The sequence below is a fragment of the Podarcis cretensis genome (assembly GCF_951804945.1).
Source record: "Podarcis cretensis genome assembly, chromosome: 13".
Classification (NCBI taxonomy): Eukaryota; Metazoa; Chordata; class Lepidosauria; order Squamata; family Lacertidae; genus Podarcis; species Podarcis cretensis.
In genome coordinates, this window is record NC_137182.1 from 20831573 (window position 1) to 20850294 (window position 18722).

At 45.4% G+C, this 18722-nt stretch overlaps 1 protein-coding gene across 1 annotated transcript; it reads left to right on the forward strand.

Moving 5' to 3' along the window:
* Positions 1–496: 496 nt before the first annotated feature.
* TMEM101 (transmembrane protein 101) lies at positions 497–8415 on the forward strand. The gene is made up of 4 exons (XM_079950060.1): positions 497–650; positions 2922–3102; positions 5674–5820; positions 5940–8415. The coding sequence occupies exons 1-4, from the start codon at positions 499–501 to the stop codon at positions 6246–6248; spliced, it is 789 nt and encodes a 262-aa protein (XP_079806186.1). The 5' UTR covers positions 497–498; the 3' UTR covers positions 6249–8415.
* Positions 8416–18722: the final 10307 nt, after the last annotated feature.

Here is an 18722-nt window from a genome sequence, read left to right on the forward strand (position 1 = left end):
CATTTCCAAAATATAAGAGGAAAAAACAAATCAAATAAAACCTACATACAGCGACAGTGTTTTGTGTTTAGGCTCCTATGATGTAAGTCATGGGCCCCGCCTGCTAGCCTGCTCCCTAAAATATCACTGGTTTGCTCATTTCTATATATAGGGTGCCTACATTCTGCATGGACTGGTTGCCCATTTCATCCATGAATTACCATATAGCACATATTCAACACACAAAAAAGCGACAATTTGTTGTTGACAAAGGACAGCTGGACATATAAAGGGCCCCATTACCTTCAGTAGCTTAGGGCCTCTTCAAACCTACACCCGGCCCTGGCTGCAGCGCTGCCCAGGTGCGAGGAGGAGAAGGCAGGAACCTTCCATCCCGCGTGTCAGTTCCAGGCCGGAAGACTTTGGGAAACAGGCGTCGACGGGAGCGAAGCCTCGACGGACCACGGCGTCGGGCAGGGAAGCCCGCCCGCGTTGCCCGTACTTCCGCCCTGCAGCAAGATGGCGGCGGGCAGCGGGGGTTCCGGGCACCGTCGGCGGCGCGGGGCGCTGCGGCTGCTGATGCGGGTGGGCTCGGTGCTTCTCACGCGCTTCCCGTTCTGGCACTGCCTCAGCGGCCTCCTCCTCAACGCCGAGCGCGCCGACGCCCGCCGGTGAGCCCGCGCGGCCGGGAAAGCGGTGGCGGTGGCGGCGTCGAGGGCGCTTCTGAGCATGTGCAGAGGGCCTCCTGCGCCTTGACTCCCCGGCGGGTTGTGGGGTCGGGGAAGGAATCCAGTATTTGCTTTTAGGAGGTCGTGAGCTAAGGGGGCTTGTGGGGTGGGGAAAGGAGAAGGGTGGGGAGCTCTCCAGGGTCTTCATAGAGTGGGGTGCGGTGGGGGAAGAACCACAGAATTGTAAAGTTGGAATTAATTATTATTATTATTAATATTATTCTGTGAACCGTCCTGAGCCCTCCCGCTATAAGACGATTTATAAATTCTATTATTATTATTATTATTATTATTATTATTATTATTATTTGAACCACCCTTATTCTGTGAACCGTCCTGAGACCTCCCAGTATAGGGTGGTACAGTGGATGCTCGGGTTGCGAACGTGATCCGTGCAGGAGGCACATTCGCAACCCGCAGCGTTCACAACCCGCAGTGCCGCGTCTGCTCGCGGGCGGGTTGCGATTTGCCGCTTCTGCACATGTACAAAGCGCGATTTAGCGCTTCTACGCATGTGTGACCGCCGAAACCTGGAAGTAACCCGTTCCGCGTCCATAACCCAAAAAAAAACGCAACCTGAAGCATCTGTAACCCGAGATATGATTGTATATAAATTCAATAAATATTATTATTTTATTATTGCTATTAGTAGTAGTAGTAGTAGTACCCTGCCCAGCTGAGCGGCTTCCAGCATAATGTTACAGAACTGTGTGTGTCCTCCTAAGCACCAAAATTAACAAATGCCAGAGTTTGGGGCTATTTGTGATAGGAAAGGAGAATATAAGCGGCAAAGGAATTTCTGGCCAGGGCCATTGTGGGTCGTTATGATAGCGTAATAACATAATAAACCATTAAAGATTAAGAAGCTTCTGTATGCAGGGCTAAAGGTTATGTGGTTATTCCCAGGGGTACTTTCATCTAACTAACCCATTGCAATGCAGGAATCTCCATTGAAGCATCTATTCTGCCTTGGTTGGATCACACCTAGAATACTTGTGCCCAGTTCTGGGCAATTTAAAAAGGGTGTTGACAAGATGATACAGGGTCTGGAAAGCAAGACTTATGGGGAACGGTTGAGGAAGCTGAGTATGTCCAAAAAAGAGATAAAGGAGATTTGATAGCCATCTTCAAATATCTAAAGGGCTGTCAGATGGAGGACAGAGCAAGCTTGTTTTCTCCTGCTCTGGAAGCTAGGACTGAATGCTTCAGAGATTGCAGGTTGCCTGGAGATGAGTCATAGTTGCCACAGGCGACCATGCCAGTGGCTGTTTACAAGCCTGCAGGATGGATACCTGAACTTAGCTTCCCCAGTGTATTGGCAAATGCATGTGTTTCTTGTCATGCCTGCAGATGGGAAGAGAGATGGTGGAAAACTCTGGGAAAAGGAAGTAAAAGAACATGGATGTTTATATGGCTAACTATAATTGGGGTAGAAACCTAAAGCTGCTGCTAGTATAGATAAAGGTAAAGGGACCCCTGACCATTAGGTCCAGTTGTGGCCGACTCTGGGGTTGTGGCGCTCATCTCACTTTATTGGCCGAGGGAGCCGGTGTGCAGCTTCCAGGTCATGTGGCCAGCATGACTAAGCCGCTTCTGGCGAACCAGAGCAGCGCACGGAAATGCCGTTTCCCTTCCTGCCGGAGTGGTACCTATTTATCTACTTGCACTTTGACGTACTTTCGAACTGCTGGGTTGGCAGGAGCAGGGACCGAGCAACGGGAGCTCACCCCGTCGCGGGGATTCAAACTGCCGACCTTCCGATCGATCGGCAAGTCCTAGGCTCTGCGGTTTAACCCACAGCGCCACCCGCATCCCGTGCTGCTAGTATACTGACTTACTAAAACACACACACACACACACACACACACACATATCCCCCCAAGTCCAGACTTTCAAAATAACATATCATGGCAATGAGTTCCATAGCACTTCTAACAGTCTGTACTTGAAATTGAATTCCCCGTGGTTTCAAAATGTTGCATTTAGTGACGCTAATTAAATCTGCATAGCTTTGCAGCAGTTCTTACGTCACGAAAAAACTTTCCATAGCTGGGTCTGTTTCGGGGTGGAATGATTCCTCCTTGGGGATTTAGTTCTTTTTTAAAAAAAAAAACAACATAGCCCTATTTTTCTCTTTCCTTTCTCCTTGTGCTGTATTTGTTTCTTCTGGGTGCCTTTGATGACTAATGTTCTACATTTTATTTCCTTGCCCAGAAAACCAGACATCCCTGTTCCATTTCTCTACTTCGACATGGGCATGGCGGTGCTGTGTGCCAGCTTCATGTCCTTTGGGGTGAAACGCAGGTGGTTTGCCCTGGGGGCTGCCCTTCAGTTGGCTATCAGCACATATGCGGCGTACATTGGAGGCTACGCGCACTATGGAGACTGGCTGAAGGTGAGAGAGAGGAGAGAGAGAGTATTTGGCTCACTGGCATTCTCAAAAGCTGCAGTTGGAGTGTACTAGATTGCAGCTGAGTAGAAGAGCGCTTGCTCTCCGTACAAAACGTTCTCAGGTTCGGCCCGCAGCTTGGGAACCACCAAGGGAAGAAGGCTCAGAGCCTGGGGGGTAGTGGTGGGACAGTGAAGAGGGAGAAGACTGGGAGGAGGAGGTGTCAGAAGCCTGAAGAGGTAACAAGGTTTAGTGAGCAGGAAGAATCTGTGGCAGAGAGAAGTCCAGAATCAGAGGGAGAAGCTGAAGCAGAAAAGTGGGATGAGGGAGGCAGAGATGAGTCAGGCTAGTGAAGAGTCACAAGTGTCCCCCTCTTGCTGTGACAAGCTCCCCTCCTCTCTGGTCTCCCAGAACCAGAAGAGGCATGAAGAGGGTGGCGCAAAGACACACATGCAGGTGCAGTCTCTGATTGCTTAGGCAGCGGTTCTCAACCTGTGGGTCTCCAGATGTTGTTGCACTACAACTCCCATCATCCCTGAGCTCTGGCTTTGCTAGCTAGGGGTGATGGGAGTTGTAGTTCAACAACATCTGGGGACCACAGGTTGAGAAAGGCTGGCTTAGAGCATCGTCTCCAATAGCTTATGAGGAAGGGAACCAAACCCTGGTGTTTGCCCTGAGCGTCAAGTGGTCAGAGGCATACAGCCAAACCTCAGTTGTCGAACGTAATCTGTTCTGGAAGATCATTCAACTTCCAAAACGTTCAACAACTGAGGCATGGCTTCTGATTGGTTGCAAGAGCTGCTTGCGCTCAAGCGGAAGCCGTGTCGGATGTTCGGGTTCCAAAAAACGTTCAAAAACTGGAGCATTTCCTTCCGAGTTTTTGGTGTTCGGGAGCCGAAATGTTCGAAACGGAGCTGTTCGAGAACTGAAGTTTGACTGTAGTTTGTCTATATATGGACCTGCCCTGCATGTGTGTATAATCCTTTATATGCTATTGAAGCTATCCTGCATAAATCCCAGATATTGTTTATGCATTTATATCAACTGCCCACTTTTTAAAAATCCCCAACTCTTAAATGTTTGGAGCAAAAGTGATCCCCGCTGCTTGCTTTCTACACTCATGTTGCTCTTTGGTCACCTCCCTTTCCAGCCTTAACACCCCCTCCCCCCAAAAAAAAATTGCTTAAAGCTTTCTTTGCAATAAAGGACAGTGATGAGATTGGATGTGTCCAGAGGGCTCCTCTTTGCTTCCTGAAGGACATCAAAGCAGTCGGCGGATAGATGGTTTCTCTGTTGACTGGATTTAACATATTTTTTGCCCTATAGGACACACTTTTCCCCCTCCAGAAATGAAGGGGAAATCTGTGTGCGTCCTATGGGGCGAATGCAGGCTTTCGCTGAAGTTTGGAGAGTGAGAGGGGTCTGTGCGCACCGACCCCTCTCGCTCTCCAGGCTTCAGGAAGCTATCAGCAAGCCTGGGGAGCCTGCGGGAGTTCCTGCAGGGCTCCCTAGGCTGCGGATAGCAGCCTGATGCCCGGAGCGTGGGGCGCGCTGAAACCGCGGCTGGGGGGGAATATATTTTTTTTCTTTATTCCCCCCCCAAAAAAACCCCTAGGTGCATCCTATGGGCCGGTGCGTCCTATAGGGCGAAAAACACGGTAGCTTGCAGGCTGATAGTTGCCTCCCGGCGTAAGGCTGTGGTGCTGAGCTTTCCTCTGAACAGATCTTCAGGTTTGCCTGAGACTGAGGATATTCCAGAGGTGAGCAATGTGAGATGCTTTAGTTTGTGCCCATAAGTGCTGAGGGATGAAGAATGGTTGTCTTCTAAAGTGCTTTTAGAGTAAGTACAGGGTTAATTTTTTATGCTGGTGTTACTCTACAGGGTATCTGCTCTGAGCCTGTGCGGATTAGGCGTTGGTTGTGAATCTAAGCAAGATAGCAAATTGGACAATGGCACCTTTAATTTTCACCCCATTTCTGCTTTCTGTCTAGCCCTTCAGGTCTCAGACCCTGGCCCACTTCAGAAGTACAGACCTTGGCTTAATACACCAACATATTCACAAACCTTGGGCCTGCCTGCTTTTTCCTCACCTTTCCCTTCAAGATCAACGTAGGAAGTCTTCCATTAACCCACATTTCCTGTTAATGTACAAACCATTGTTTAAGATCATGGCTCATTCTAAACCCGGCAACCATAGTTTTGTGGTTTGTGGATGTATCAGAAAACTAATGGAAGACTTCCTGGATTAGTCTCAGCAGTGCTGGGGCCTGCGTAAGGCTGGAATGCACATATGCAACAATCCTGCATGTTTATTAAGCTGGGATTTGTAGGTCTGAACAAGGCCTTTAACTGTAATCTTCCTAAAATGGTCTGTGCTAGACCAGAGTAGAAGAATGCTCTCTCCTTGCAAAAATAGCAGCGTGGCTGCTTGGGAATTTGGGTCCACAGGATGCTGTGCCAGGAGGCAAATGTTTGCAGTTCATATGATACAGTAAACCAGCGTATCTCTGGTTATTGTGGATCCAAGGTGTTTGGTTTGCTTTCCGTTAACTTGCCTGCCTTGTCTTTTGGTGCAGGTGAGGATGTATTCACGAACGATAGCCATCATTGGTGGTCTCTTGGTTTTGGCAAGCGGGGCCGGCGAGATCTACCGGCAGAAACCACGGAACAGGTCCCTGCAGTCCACGGGGCAGGTTTTCATCGGCATCTACCTCATCTGCGTGGTACGTATGCTGTCAAATCCCAAAATGGTCAAATCCCAAATGTTTGGGACCCTAGATGTTGCTGGACTGCACCTCTCATCACCCTCACTTTCTTTGCTTGTCTCCCTTTCCTCTTCCAGGCCTACTCTCTCCAGCACAGCAAGGAAGACCGCCTTGCCTATCTCAGTGGCGTCCCAGGTGGAGAAATTGCCTTACAGCTCCTCTTTGTCCTCTATGGGGTGCTGGCCTTGTCCTTCCTGTCTGGCTACTACATCACCGCAGCCGCTCAGATCTTGTCGGTCATCCTCCCTCTGGTCATTCTCTTCATTGACGGCAACTTGGGTTACTGGCACGATTCCCGCCGGGTCGAATTTTGGAATCAAATGAAGCTGGTTGGGCAGAACGTTGGGATCTTCGGGGCTGCCATAATTTTGGCCACAGATGGCTGACATTAGACTCTGTGAGACATTGAAGCACGGTGCTTTGAAGTGGGAGTGGGGTGCATTTTTGCAGAGGACGGAGACTCTCCCTCTTTTTTATTATTATTTATTTTTTTATCATTTTACTGCATCTTAAAAGAACACACCCCATTCCTTGCTATTGGCAGCTAAATGAACGAGCGGGTGGTTGTTTTCATAATCCAGAGCCATTCCTACATTGTTATTTTCATTTCAAAGGACACCTTAGCAGCTTCCCCCTCCACATGTTGTAGTAATTGCAAGAGACTCTAGTGGGCTCAGGGCTGCATCAGAGAAGCTTTCGGGTTGTCATCTCATTTCAGCGGGGAAGGGGTGAATCTTTGCTTCCATGCTGGCCAATAGGTTAATGATAACTTTGCAAAGGTCGCTGTGACCTTGGATGCGCCAGTTCTGGATCCCAACCCTGGGGTTTGGGTAGCCAAAGACACAGAGATCATTCGACTCATCTTTGCTCTGTATGCAGATGGCAGAGGCTGTTGTGGAACATGCATTTCCTACTAACAAGCAGGTCAGGGCTTTTGAAAGGTTTTCAGAAGTTCGTGCGAACCACGGACTCCTGCTGAGATGGGCTGGCTTCCTCTTTGCCTGTACCGAAGCTTTTACAAGGCTCCCTGGGCACGTTTGAAGTGCCACCTACAACCAGTTAGGCAAAAACTGTTCCATTTGGAATGTAGCAACTCAGAGAAATATCTCCCTGCCGCCATTCTTGCATGGTACAGAGTGGATACAGCTTTCATGCACACAGGGCGCTGCTATTTAAACGGGATGGCAAACTTTTGGTGTCATCCTTGCACGATGGGAAAAGAAGAGCTAATCCAGCGCTACCTTTTACCTAACTCGGGAGTCTTGGAGGCTGCTCTCAAAATCCTTGGTGGATGGGATTGGGTTGGTGGGGAAGAGCAGACTGAAGCTCATTGCCACTCAGCCTTGGAAGGGGCAAGCTCAGACTTGACAATATTGGACTAGGTGGGCTGCCTAATGACCCAAGGCAGCTTTCAAGAGCACAGAAACTCCTGCTACTTCCGTCCCCCAGCATTGAGCAGGTTTTGTCCTGGAATAATTTATTCCAGGGCTGGCTGGGGAGGCTGAGGCTCTCCAGATTTTGCTGGACCACAACACCCATCGTCCTTGACCATTGGACACGCTTGCCAGGGCCAATGGCAGTTGGGTTTCATCTGGAGGGCACTCCAGCATAACTTGGGAAAGGCAGAGAACGGTTCTCTCACCATGAGGAAGTGGGGTACCTTAATTTCCCAGCTGGCTGTGTACAAGCACGAGCTCTTTCTATAGCTGCAAGATCATGCTTGGCGCATTTTATTTATTACTTCCGAACTCAAAGGCAACACTGAAAACTGAATCATTGCTCCATAATATTGGCGTCTCTCCAGATTCCCAAGTTTGTTTTCTCTTTTGAAAAGAATGAGGGGGTGGGGAAGGGGATTCTCAGCATGTTCATAAATCTTTAAAACCTAGCATAATCAGCTGAAACGGCACGTGCGCTGAAACCCATTGAATTGCGCTGTTATAGGGGCGGGAAGCTGCTTTTGGGGAGTGGAGGCGACCTACTGCCAGAACACGCATTTAATCTCCCCCTGTACCTGATCAGGTTTCTCTTTGTTGACCCCAGTGCGCAAGCTTTCTGCGGTTTAATCTGCATACATGCCGCCTTGCGTTTCTACAATGGGGATTGTACTTCAGGGAGGAGTGTGCATGAAGAGGAAACAAGAAAACCCTTGTCGGGATTGAACATCCCCTTGGAATTTGGTGTGTATGTTGAGGAGGGTGGGATGTTTGCGTTTGGCTAGGGCTAGTCGGGGGTTTAAAATGCTGCCCAGGAATCACTCCTGGAGAACAGCAGCCACACCATCTATTTGGATGCAGTGGTGTGTGTTTGCTTTTTTAAAAGTGTGTACTTCCATTTCGGTCGTACCCAAAGCACTCCTGTGGAGGCACTTTGGAGCTGATTGGGCTCTCTGTTCTAGGCTCAAAGGCCACTGAAACACGGTTGACCATACACTGCATTCCCCCTTTCCCTTATCAGCAGATATCGCTGCTGGCTGCGTCTTCCTTTTGGCTTTTTCTAAACCACACTGTGTTTATGGAGGATCAAGAAGAAAATAAAACACTTTTTCCAGTCTCCCATTTTTTATCTTTCTGTGCCTGTCCTTTCCGCTGCTTCCAAACACTCGTCGGTCTTTGAACTTCCAAACAACCCAAGTTTTAGCAGGGCTGCGTGGACCACGGAGGTTTCGGTTATGCAATGCTTGGCATCCCAGGCAGAAACTGGCAGCTGTACAAAGCTCAGCATTTGTGCGTCGTCATGTCATGCCAGCATCTTAGGCATTTAAGGTAAAGGTAAAGGGACCCCTGACCATTAGGTCCATTAGGTCCGACTCTGGGGTTGCGGCGCTCATCTCGCTTTATTGGCCGAGGGAGCCGGCGTACAGCTTCCGGGTCATGTGGCCAGCATGACTAAGCTGCTTCTGGCGAACCAGAGCAGCGCATGGAAATGCTGTTTCCCTTCCCTATTTATCTACTTGCACTTTGACATGCTTTCGAACTGCTAGGTTGGCAGGAGCTGGGACTGAGCAACGGGAGCTCACCCTGTCACGGGGATTCGAACTGCCGACCTTCTGATCGGCAAGCCCTAGGCTCTGTGGTTTAACCCACAGCACCACCCATGTCCCTTAGGCATTTAGGAAGCTGCCTTATATCAAGTCAGATCATTGTTCGCTCTAGCTCAGTATCACCTGCACTGACTGGCAGCAGCTCGCCAGGGTTTCTGGCAGGGCATCTTCTCCAGCAGCCTGCTAAAGGTAAAGGTAAAGGTACCCCTGCCCGTACGGGCCAGTCCTGCCAGACTCTAGGGTTGTGCGCTCATCTCACTCTAGAGGCCGGGAGCCAGCGCTGTCCGCAGACACTTCCGGGTCATGTGGCCAGCGTGACAAACTGCATCTGGCAAGCCAGCACAGCACACGGAACGCCGTTTACCTTCCCGCTGGCAAGCGGTCCCTATTTATCTACTTGCACCCGGGGGTGCTTTCAAACTGCTAGGTTGGCAGGCGCTGGGACCGAACGACGGGAGCGCACCCCGCCGCGGGGATTCGAACTGCCGACCATACGATCGGCAAGTCCTAGGTGCTGAGGTTTTACCCACAGCGCCACCCACGTCCCTATCCAGCAGCCTGCTACTGGTGCCCTAAAGGTGTATAATGAAGGTGCCAGGCAAACCTCCCTGGGGAAAGCAATAAAACAAACATTAAAAACTTCCCTGAACAGTTCCATAAGGAACTGGCAGAAAGAATTCCATGATATTTATTTGTTATTTCTCTACCGCCCTTCATCAAAAGATCCCAGGGCATATGATGGAATAAAACAAGATAAAATGCAAGTACAGTGGTACCTCGGGTTAAGTACTTAATTCATTCCCGAGGTCCGTTCTTAACCTGAAGCTGTTCTTAACCTGAAGCACCACTTTAGCTAATGGGGCCTCCCGCTGCCGCTGCGCCGCCACAGCACAATTTCTGTTCTCATCCTGAAGCAAAGTTCTTAACCTGAAGCACTATTTCTGGGTTAGCGGAGTCTGTAACCTGAAGCGTATGTGACCTGAGGTACCACTGTAAATAATTAAACCATAATAATAACCCCTCTTCCCACAGCCTGATGGTATGTCTTTAGGTGTTTCGACTAAAAATGCATTTCTGGCTGCTTGGTCGGTCTTGAAATACAAGTGTGGTGACCAGGAATTGGCACTAGGTGGTCCCCTCTACTAATCTATGGCAGATTTTTATTTTTGCAGCTCTGGGTGTGCACGCAAAGGGGAAGATTGCATTGAATGCATGCCCAGTTCAGTTCAATGAAGTGCTCCCACTGCTAAATGCAGTATTTCCACTGCTTATCCTTTCTAAACATTTTTTTAAAATGTAGAAGTTCTAATATCAGAATATATAAGCATTTAAAATGAAATAAGAGGATCCAAATATTCCTCGAAGTCCGATACTACTATGACTCCAGAATACCAGTAATTTCCTAGCCTGTACTTGTGCTTGTCTAGTATTCTGCATCTCTTCAGAGGCAACGCAGCTTCACATCTTTGCTGGACCGAGCAAACCAAATATTGGGGAAAAGAAGACTTCTGCTGGGGCGAAGCCAAGGAAGGCTGGGAAAGAGCCCTGCTTTTTGCCACCATGACTTCTCTGCTCAGTTTCTCCAGGGAGCAACAAGCAGTCATGAAAATACTGAGCTAGATAATGGTCTGACTCTGCATAAAGGACCTTCCTATGGCACATATTGGTACAAGACTCCTGTATCAGGCCATTTCTCAGGGACTGAAGAATGTGTATCTATATCCTAAGCTCGTTTCTCCACATTGTCACATTGGTTTGTAGAGTTTTTGTTATAGAGTCCTCATGAAAATTCATTGGCATTTCAGCAGAATTTTCTTCTTATTTTTGCATGCAATTATTTTTTTTTTGCAAAACAATGTTCCCTAACGTAATGCATTTTCATAGGTTTTAATTAATACAAGTTGTTTTTAATTAATATATCCACTTTACTGCACTATATGCTCCCCCCCCCTTTAGTATACATCACTGGGCTGGAAAACTGCATTGCAAAATTCAGAGAAGTGTGGTTTTCAAAGGGTGGCTATGTTTCAATTCACTTACTTTGTTTTTGAAAGTGTGAATTAGGTTTGCTTTGAAATGTGAATGGAAATAAAGGTCTTCCTCACCCCTATTTGCTGCGTTCCCATCCCAGTTAAATGCATCCAAATGAACGTTGTGAAATTGAGACATTGGCTACTACAAACCAAAGCAATTTATGGTATAGCATTGTCCTCTGGCTCCTTAATGCCCATTATGGCACACAGGCTTTTATGATATCCACATCTTCACATTGCTCTAAATGGTTCTTCTCTTAGTTTTCCAGAGCTTTGTCAAGATGTAATAACTGAGCTGCCTGGTGCAGCCAGGGCTGGGAGAATAGGGGAGTGTGGACTGGCTTTTCGTTTCTGTCAGTTACAGGATAAATTGATGGCGTTAACCAGCATGGAAACAATGACTAATCCAGGATAAAAACCAAAGGCAGTGTGTCCTCTTTGTCCTGAACAAAGCAACCTGTTTCAAACATGCGTCGTGAGGTAAGCATCGAACAATGGCTTCTGTGGCATTCTGGGTAACACAGTCTTGTCCCGTTGTTCATTTTTGACAGGTCCCTTTCACTGTTTTGCGTGGTGGGGCTTTGTTTGTTTTTGTCACAGTGTTCCTTGCATCAATATGCTGGGTGGAAAACGGACAGAACTGGGTTGCGTTTTTTTTTTAACGGGTGTGAAAAGGAGTATGGCTGATGGCGACTATATAGAGTAAGCATAGTCGGAGCAATTGAGTGCTTCATTTTTAAGACTACCAAAAGAATTTGGAGAAGTGCTACAACCGTGGTTTCTAGACCTTCCTTCAGTCTGTGGAAAGAGCAAGAGAAATACTGTAATGGCCCAATTTGCCCAGTTATTTGACTATCCAAATGTTTCTGAACTACAACTCCCATCAGGCCTAGCAAGCATCTTGTTTGGCAATCACTTCTTTGGCAATCACTCGTAGCGAGTAAGATTGTCTTCCATAAATACCGTTTTAAAAGTGAGTCCGTAAGTGACTGGAGGTCAATTTGGATCCACACGTCCTTCCACAGTGGGGACATAGGTTTCCGAGCAGGAGTTGATCACGGTGAGGGTTTGCCAAGGCAGCCTTTCTCTTAGCACGTTTCTCCCTTTCGTCCTGAGTTTTAGCATCTTCAAAACCCATGACACCTTTTGTAAAGGCTGTTCTCCAATTGGCGCGCTCGCAGGCCAGTGTTTCCCAGTTGTCAATGTCTATACTACATTTTTAAAGATTTGCCTTGAGAGAGTCTTTAAACCTCTTTTGTTGACCACCAGCATTATGCTTTCCATTTTTAAATTCGGAATAGAGTAGTTGCTTTGGAAGATGATATAATCAGGCATCCGCACAACATGACCAGTCCAACAAAATTCATTGCTTTGAAACTAGTGATCTTTGCTTTTTCCAGTACACTGGCATTAGTTCGCCTGTCTTCCCAGGTGATGAGTAAAATTTTCTGGAGACACCATTGATGGAATCTTTTGAGGAGTTGGAGATGGCATTTGTCCATCTTTCACAAGCATACAGTAAGGTTGGTAGCCAATGTCCTGCCAGTAAAATTCAACTGCCATTCTAGTCAGTTGCTCTTCAAGGAAACAGGTGTTTGTGTGTGTGTCTTTTGTCTTGTGCAGCAAGATGTCTGGGGCCGGCCCTGAGTTGAGTCAGCTTCCTGCTGCCTGAAGGCAAGGCCATTGGCCTTATGTGTGGAATCTTTAGTCTTCCAAATGTTGCTGGACTCCAACTCCCATCAGCCCCAGAAAACATGGCCAATAGCCAGGCATGATGGGAGCCATGGTTCAGCACCATCTGGAGGGCCAGAAGAAGAAGAAGAAGAAGAAGAAGAAGAGTTTGGATTTGACATCCCGCTTTATCACTACCCGAAGGAGTCTCAAAGCAGCTAACATTCTCCTTTCCCTTCCTCCTCCACAACAAACACTCTGTGAGGCGAGCAAGGCTGAGAGACTTCAGAGAAGTGTGACTAGCCCAAGGTCACCCAGCAGCTGCATGTGGAGGAGCGGGGAAGTGAACCCGGTTCACCAGATTACGAGTCTATCGCTCTTAACCACTACGTGCTTACCTGAGAGAAGGTTCGCCACACCTTGCCTCATGCCTCAGCCCACCAGAAATGCCACGTAATATGTGTGCCCTATACGAACGATGCGAAATGGGATATGCAGAGATAGCTCAGGTAAGCGAAATAAACCTCGTTTATGTATTTGAGTCCATTGCTCTCTATTATTATTATTATTATTATTATTATTATAACATTTCTCGAAGTGAGTTCTCGCGAACAATTGCGAACACTTTCTACCCCCCCCCCAAAAAAAATTATTTTTATTTCGTTTTACAAGTATAAATAAATAAATAAATAAATAAATAAATAAATAAATCCCTGCCCATCTGGCTGGGTTTCCCCAGCCACTCTGGGCAGCTTCCAACAAAAGATTAAAAATACATTAAGACATCAGTCATTAAAAGCTTTCCTTCATTTGGAAATAAACTTCTGATAGGATATCTGCAGGAAGCCCTCTCCAGCAGGGTGCCGTGACTGACTGGGAATTTAAGGGGCGAGGCAATCTTTTAGGTATCCTGATCCCAAGCAATATAGGACCTTGTAGACCAACACTAAGAACCTGAATTTTACTAGGTTTCCTGTTGCGGGAGGAAGGAAATGTTGAATTCTGCTCCATAGTGGGGAGAATCATAGGCTGTTCTGCTTCGATTTTTAAGGGCAGGGGAAATCAGTGTGTTCTTACTGGGTCAAAGAGAAGGTACAATGTTATTTTTGACTCAAAGTGGCCTCTTTTATTTCTCTTTCTCCCCGAAATAATCCAAGCAGATGTTCCTAGGAGACTGCTCGCCTCTGCTTTGTGTTCCAAACGCAGTCAGGTAGAGATTCGAAACAGACGATAAAGTTTCCAAAGCCATCATGGCAGGCGCCTTCCACTCAATGATTTGCTTTTAAGGACATCATCAATTCCAACTTTGGTGATAATGGGACAGCTGGGACTCTGCTAATCAATCTTTCAAGCACTGTAATTTTATTTATATGCTCTCCGAAGCATCTGCTGCTTCCCTTTTCTGATCTGGAAATGGAAGGTGACTTTGCTATCTTACAGACGCTCTTCCCTCTTTCTCTTTTAAAATAAAAAATAAACCCACAAAACCCCCCTAACTTACACATGCCACATACCCTCCAACACGTCGAGGTGGAAACCAGGCTGCCATTTCCTGGGGCCACGCTTTCTGCACAAGTCACGTGACCTGTGCAAGATCACAGTGCGCAAAATGGCCGACATGCTCTCACGTGAAAAAAAGGGATGTCCCAGTTTTCCTGGGACAGTTGAAGTGTAGGTGAAATCTATGGATCCCCTAATTAGCGATGCTGTTTAACCAATCCCTTGAGAGAGTGAAAGAGTTTTGGATGTAGGAAAACATTTTGCCCACCCTCTATTTTAATTTGTTCCTATTGTAAACAAAATCTGCCCTTTTCCCCTTATGGGGTATTCAAGAGCCCTTATAGAGTCCTTACGTGGGTTCCCTATTGGTAGGAGAAAATAACAGAGGCCAACCAGAGAATATTGAGAAGCAAAGCAGCTAATAAGCCTGATCTTTATTGATCTGTTGCAACAGGGTGCTCTCCTCGCATGCAGGAAAGGAGGAGGACCCAGAACCAAGGTGTGCCTGCCCTTATATAGACATTTTAAATTCCCTGCCCTGGAGCTCAAGACCACCCCTCCATACATCATACATACATCACAGAAGGGGTGTAACCCAAGACCACCCCCCACAAACATCATACCTACACCACAGAAAAGGTGGTCCACAACAGAAATTTGAATGTTGTTGTTTTTCCTGTCTGCCAGGTTATCTGATAATGCCTTATCTGATTGCCTTTTCTGGTAGTCTGTCACCCTTTGAAATGGTGATTACTTATTGCAGATGACCTAGTATTGACTTTACAGGAGCCAGAGCCCAGCACCAAAAGGGTACTACAATTGATTTATGAGTTTGGTCGGGTGGCGGGATTTAAACTTAACAAGCAAAAAACTAAGGTTTTGGAAAAAGATATGACCCCTTCAGAATCAGAAAGGTTTCAGAAAGAGACAGAATTAAATGTGGTTAAAAAAGTTAAATACCTAGGGGTAAGCATAACAGACAAAAACAGGAACTTATTCAAAGATAATTATGAAAAATGTTGGTCTGAAATTAAAAGGGATCTAGAATTCTGGTCAAGATTGAAACTTTCCTTGTCGGGACGTATTGCTACTATTAAGATGAATGTATTGCCAAGAATGTTGTTTTTGTTTCAAACTCTACAGATTGTGGACAAAATGGGGTGTTTTGAGAAGTGGCAGAGAGATATTTCTAAATTTGTCTGGCAGGGCAAAAAGCCCAGAATTAAGTTTAAGATATTAACTGATGCTAAAGAAAGAGGGGGCTTTGCCCTGCCAGACTTAAGGTTGTACTATGAATCAGCAGCTTTCTGCTGGTTGAAGGACTGGCTACTTCTTGAAAACACGGATGTTTTAGATCTGGAAGGATTCAACAATGCTTTTGGATGGCATGCATATTTGTGGTATGACAAGGTTAAAATACATAAGGCTTTTAAGAACCATGTTGTCAGAAAAGCAGAATTCAATGTCTGGATAAAATATAAAGACTTACTGGAAAACAAAACCCCAAGGTGGCTATCACCAATGGAGGCTAAGGCCCCGAAAAGACTCAGTATGGAGGCCAAATGGCCGAAATATTGGGAAATAATAGAAAAAGACGGAGATAATTGGAGGTTGCAGAGTATGGAGAAAATAAAAGATAAAGTGCGAGATTGGCTACATTATGCTCAGATTAAAGAAGTTTTTAAGTTGGATAAAAAGATAGGATTCCAGGTGGAAAAATCAAAGTTAGAAACAGAACTGTTAGAACCCAGCTCTAAGATACTCTCAAGAATGTATAACTTGCTGTTAAAATGGAATACACAGGATGAAACGGTCAAATCAGCTATGATAAAATGGGCACAGGACATAGGGCACAACATTATGTTTGCTGACCGGGAAAAGTTATGGACTACAGGTCTGAGATTTACCGCATGTAACACCTTGAAGGAAAATATTTTGAAAATGATATATAGGTGGTACATGACCCCAGTCAAGCTTGCAAAGATATACCATTTGCCTGATAATAAATGTTGGAAGTGTAAAGAAGCTGAAGGAACATTCTTTCACCGAACCTTTTTTATGTATGCCACAACAGCAGCAAGGATACTCATCGCTAAAAGCTGGAAAACTCAAGATTTGCCCACATTGGAAGAATGGCAGATGCAACTGATGGACTATATGGAATTGGCAAAGATGACTGGCAGAATCCGAGACCAGGGAGAAGAATTGGTGGAGGAGGATTGGAAGAATTTTAAGGACTATCTACAAAAATATTGTAAACTGTATGAATGTTAAGAAAGATGTAAGATCCGCAATAAGATGGTTCCAACAAATTAGTTACAAAGAATATAAATTTAAATTGAAAGAAAAGATAAATTTTGGATGAACAATATGTTGGAACTAGAGTGTTTTAAACTATAAGATTTGAGATTTAATATTGGATAACTAAATGATATAAATTGAATTAAGTGAATAATTTGCTAGAAAAATCTATGTGTTTAGAAAGCAGGAACAAGAGATGTGAGGAAGTCCAAAGATGTGAATGAAACATGGTTAATGAGAAAGATCTTGTTGCTATCTATGTGGATTTTTGTTTTATAAAATTAATAAATATTATTATTAAAAAAAAATGAAATGGTGATTACTTAATTCCTGAGACAATGGGAAGGCTCCCATTGCAGAGAAAAGTTTCTGGGTTTTTTTTAAACAAAAGTTATTTTAAACATCTTTCATTATAAATCATTTCCAAATATTTCTTAAGAATTTTGCAATCCCACCACATATGAAAAAAGTCCCTTCTATTGTTTTACATTTCCAACACTTCCTTTCTTTATTTTGTACATTTTTGCTAATTTAACAGGAGTTAGATACCATCTACACATCATTTTCATGTAATTTTCTTTAATTGCCACACATGCTGTAAATTTTATCTCTTTCTTCCATAGCTTTTCCCATTCCTCCATCCGAATATTGTGTCCCACATCTTGTGCCCATTTAATCATAACTGATTCAACCTCTTCATCTTTCATCTCCCATTCCAGCAACAGATTGTACATTTTTGATATTAATTTCTTATCATTTTCTATTATTTCTCTCTGAAAGGTTGAAATTTCATTCTGAATTTTTTTGGGGCCCCCAAGAGAGTGGGGCCCTAAGCTATAGCTTGTTTAGCTTATACGTAAATCCGGCACTAAAGGTCCGTATAGTTAAAGCTATGGTTTTCCCCGTAGTGATGTATGGAAGTGAGGGCTGGACCATAAAGAAGGCTGATCGATGAAGAATTGATGCTTTTGAATTCTGGTGCTGGAGGAGACTCTTAAGAGTCCCATGGACTACAAGAAGATCAAACCTCTCCATTCCTAAGGAAATCAGCTCACTGGAAGGACAGATCCTGAAGCTGAGGCTCCAATACTTTGGCCACCTCATGAGAAGAGAAGACTCCCTGGAAAAGACCCTGATGCTGGGAAAGATGGAGGGCACAAGGAGAAGGGGACGACAGAGGGTGAGATGGTTGGGCTGTGTTCTTGAAGCTACAAACATGAGTCTGACCAAACTGTGGGAGGCAGTGGAAGACAGGAGTGCCTGGTGTGCTCTGGTCCATGGGGTCATGAAGAGTCGGACACGACTAAACAACTAAACAACAACAAAATTTGGCACTGGCTTGCTAAGCACTTCCCAGAGTAGCCCATGTGCCAAATATTTCCCCGCTAGCCATCCTCTCTGGTGCTAAGTGGCTCCGTCTTTGCCACTACGTGCCAGGAGAATTATGAACTGAATCCAAGGAGCACCGAATGCCAGAACCTGATGATGCCAGGCTCCCTCCCTCCCCGCCCGACTGCAGCTGCTTCCTGGACATAAACGGGAACTTGAGATCTCCCTGTGGCATTTGGGAGCTAATCGCTGTTGCCTTGGGAGTGAGGAGCCACCTGCAGCAGGCAGAGCTTCGCTTACGCTTGCGTCCCCAGGAGCCTCTCACCTTTGCCACTCTGCGCAGCAGCACCTGTTGGGCCATTACAGGAGATTCAATAAAAATGAGAAGAAGAGGTGTCTGTTTCAGGCTTGATCTGGTTCCCAGGACAAGGGATGCAGGTGTCTCTTGCAAATTATATGCCTGGGGGGCCAAAAGAGATCCGGAAAACACAGTGCATGATGGGAAGTGGGATTCCCAGCACAGGTCTGGGTGTGTTTAGGAAGGCAATTTATATTTATATTTATATTTATATTTATATTTATATTTATATTTATATTTATATTTATATTTATATTTATATTTATATTTATATTTATATTTATATTTATATTTATATTTATATTTATATTTATATTTATATTTATATTTTTATATTTATATTTATATTTATATTTATATGTGTTTGTGTATAATCAATCATATGTATCTAAACAATCGTATTCACACACATAGTGCTCCCCCCCCTAAAAGGAGGATACTCTCATTTAGATTCAAGAAAATTACCATTTCATAGTTCAATTCGAGGGAAATAAATACAGTGAATGGACAAAAGTACAAAGATTCACAAAATGTTTAGGGGTATGAATCCCCCTGTGCCCCCCCTCCAGAAAAAAACCCACTGTGTGTGTATGTATTTGATTTTCCAATATTGTTCCAATGGAAG

What these genes read in the sequence shown, in the direction of transcription:
- TMEM101 (XM_079950060.1), top strand. Translation starts at nt 499, where the DNA reads ATGGCGGCGGGCAGCGGGGGTTCCGGGCACCGTCGGCGGCGCGGGGCG. An exon ending in GAGCGCGCCGACGCCCGCCG is followed by an intron (nt 651 to 2,921) that starts GTGAGCCCGCGC and finishes TTCCTTGCCCAG; the next exon opens with AAAACCAGACATCCCTGTTC. An exon ending in GCATCTACCTCATCTGCGTG is followed by an intron (nt 5,821 to 5,939) that starts GTACGTATGCTG and finishes TTCCTCTTCCAG; the next exon opens with GCCTACTCTCTCCAGCACAG.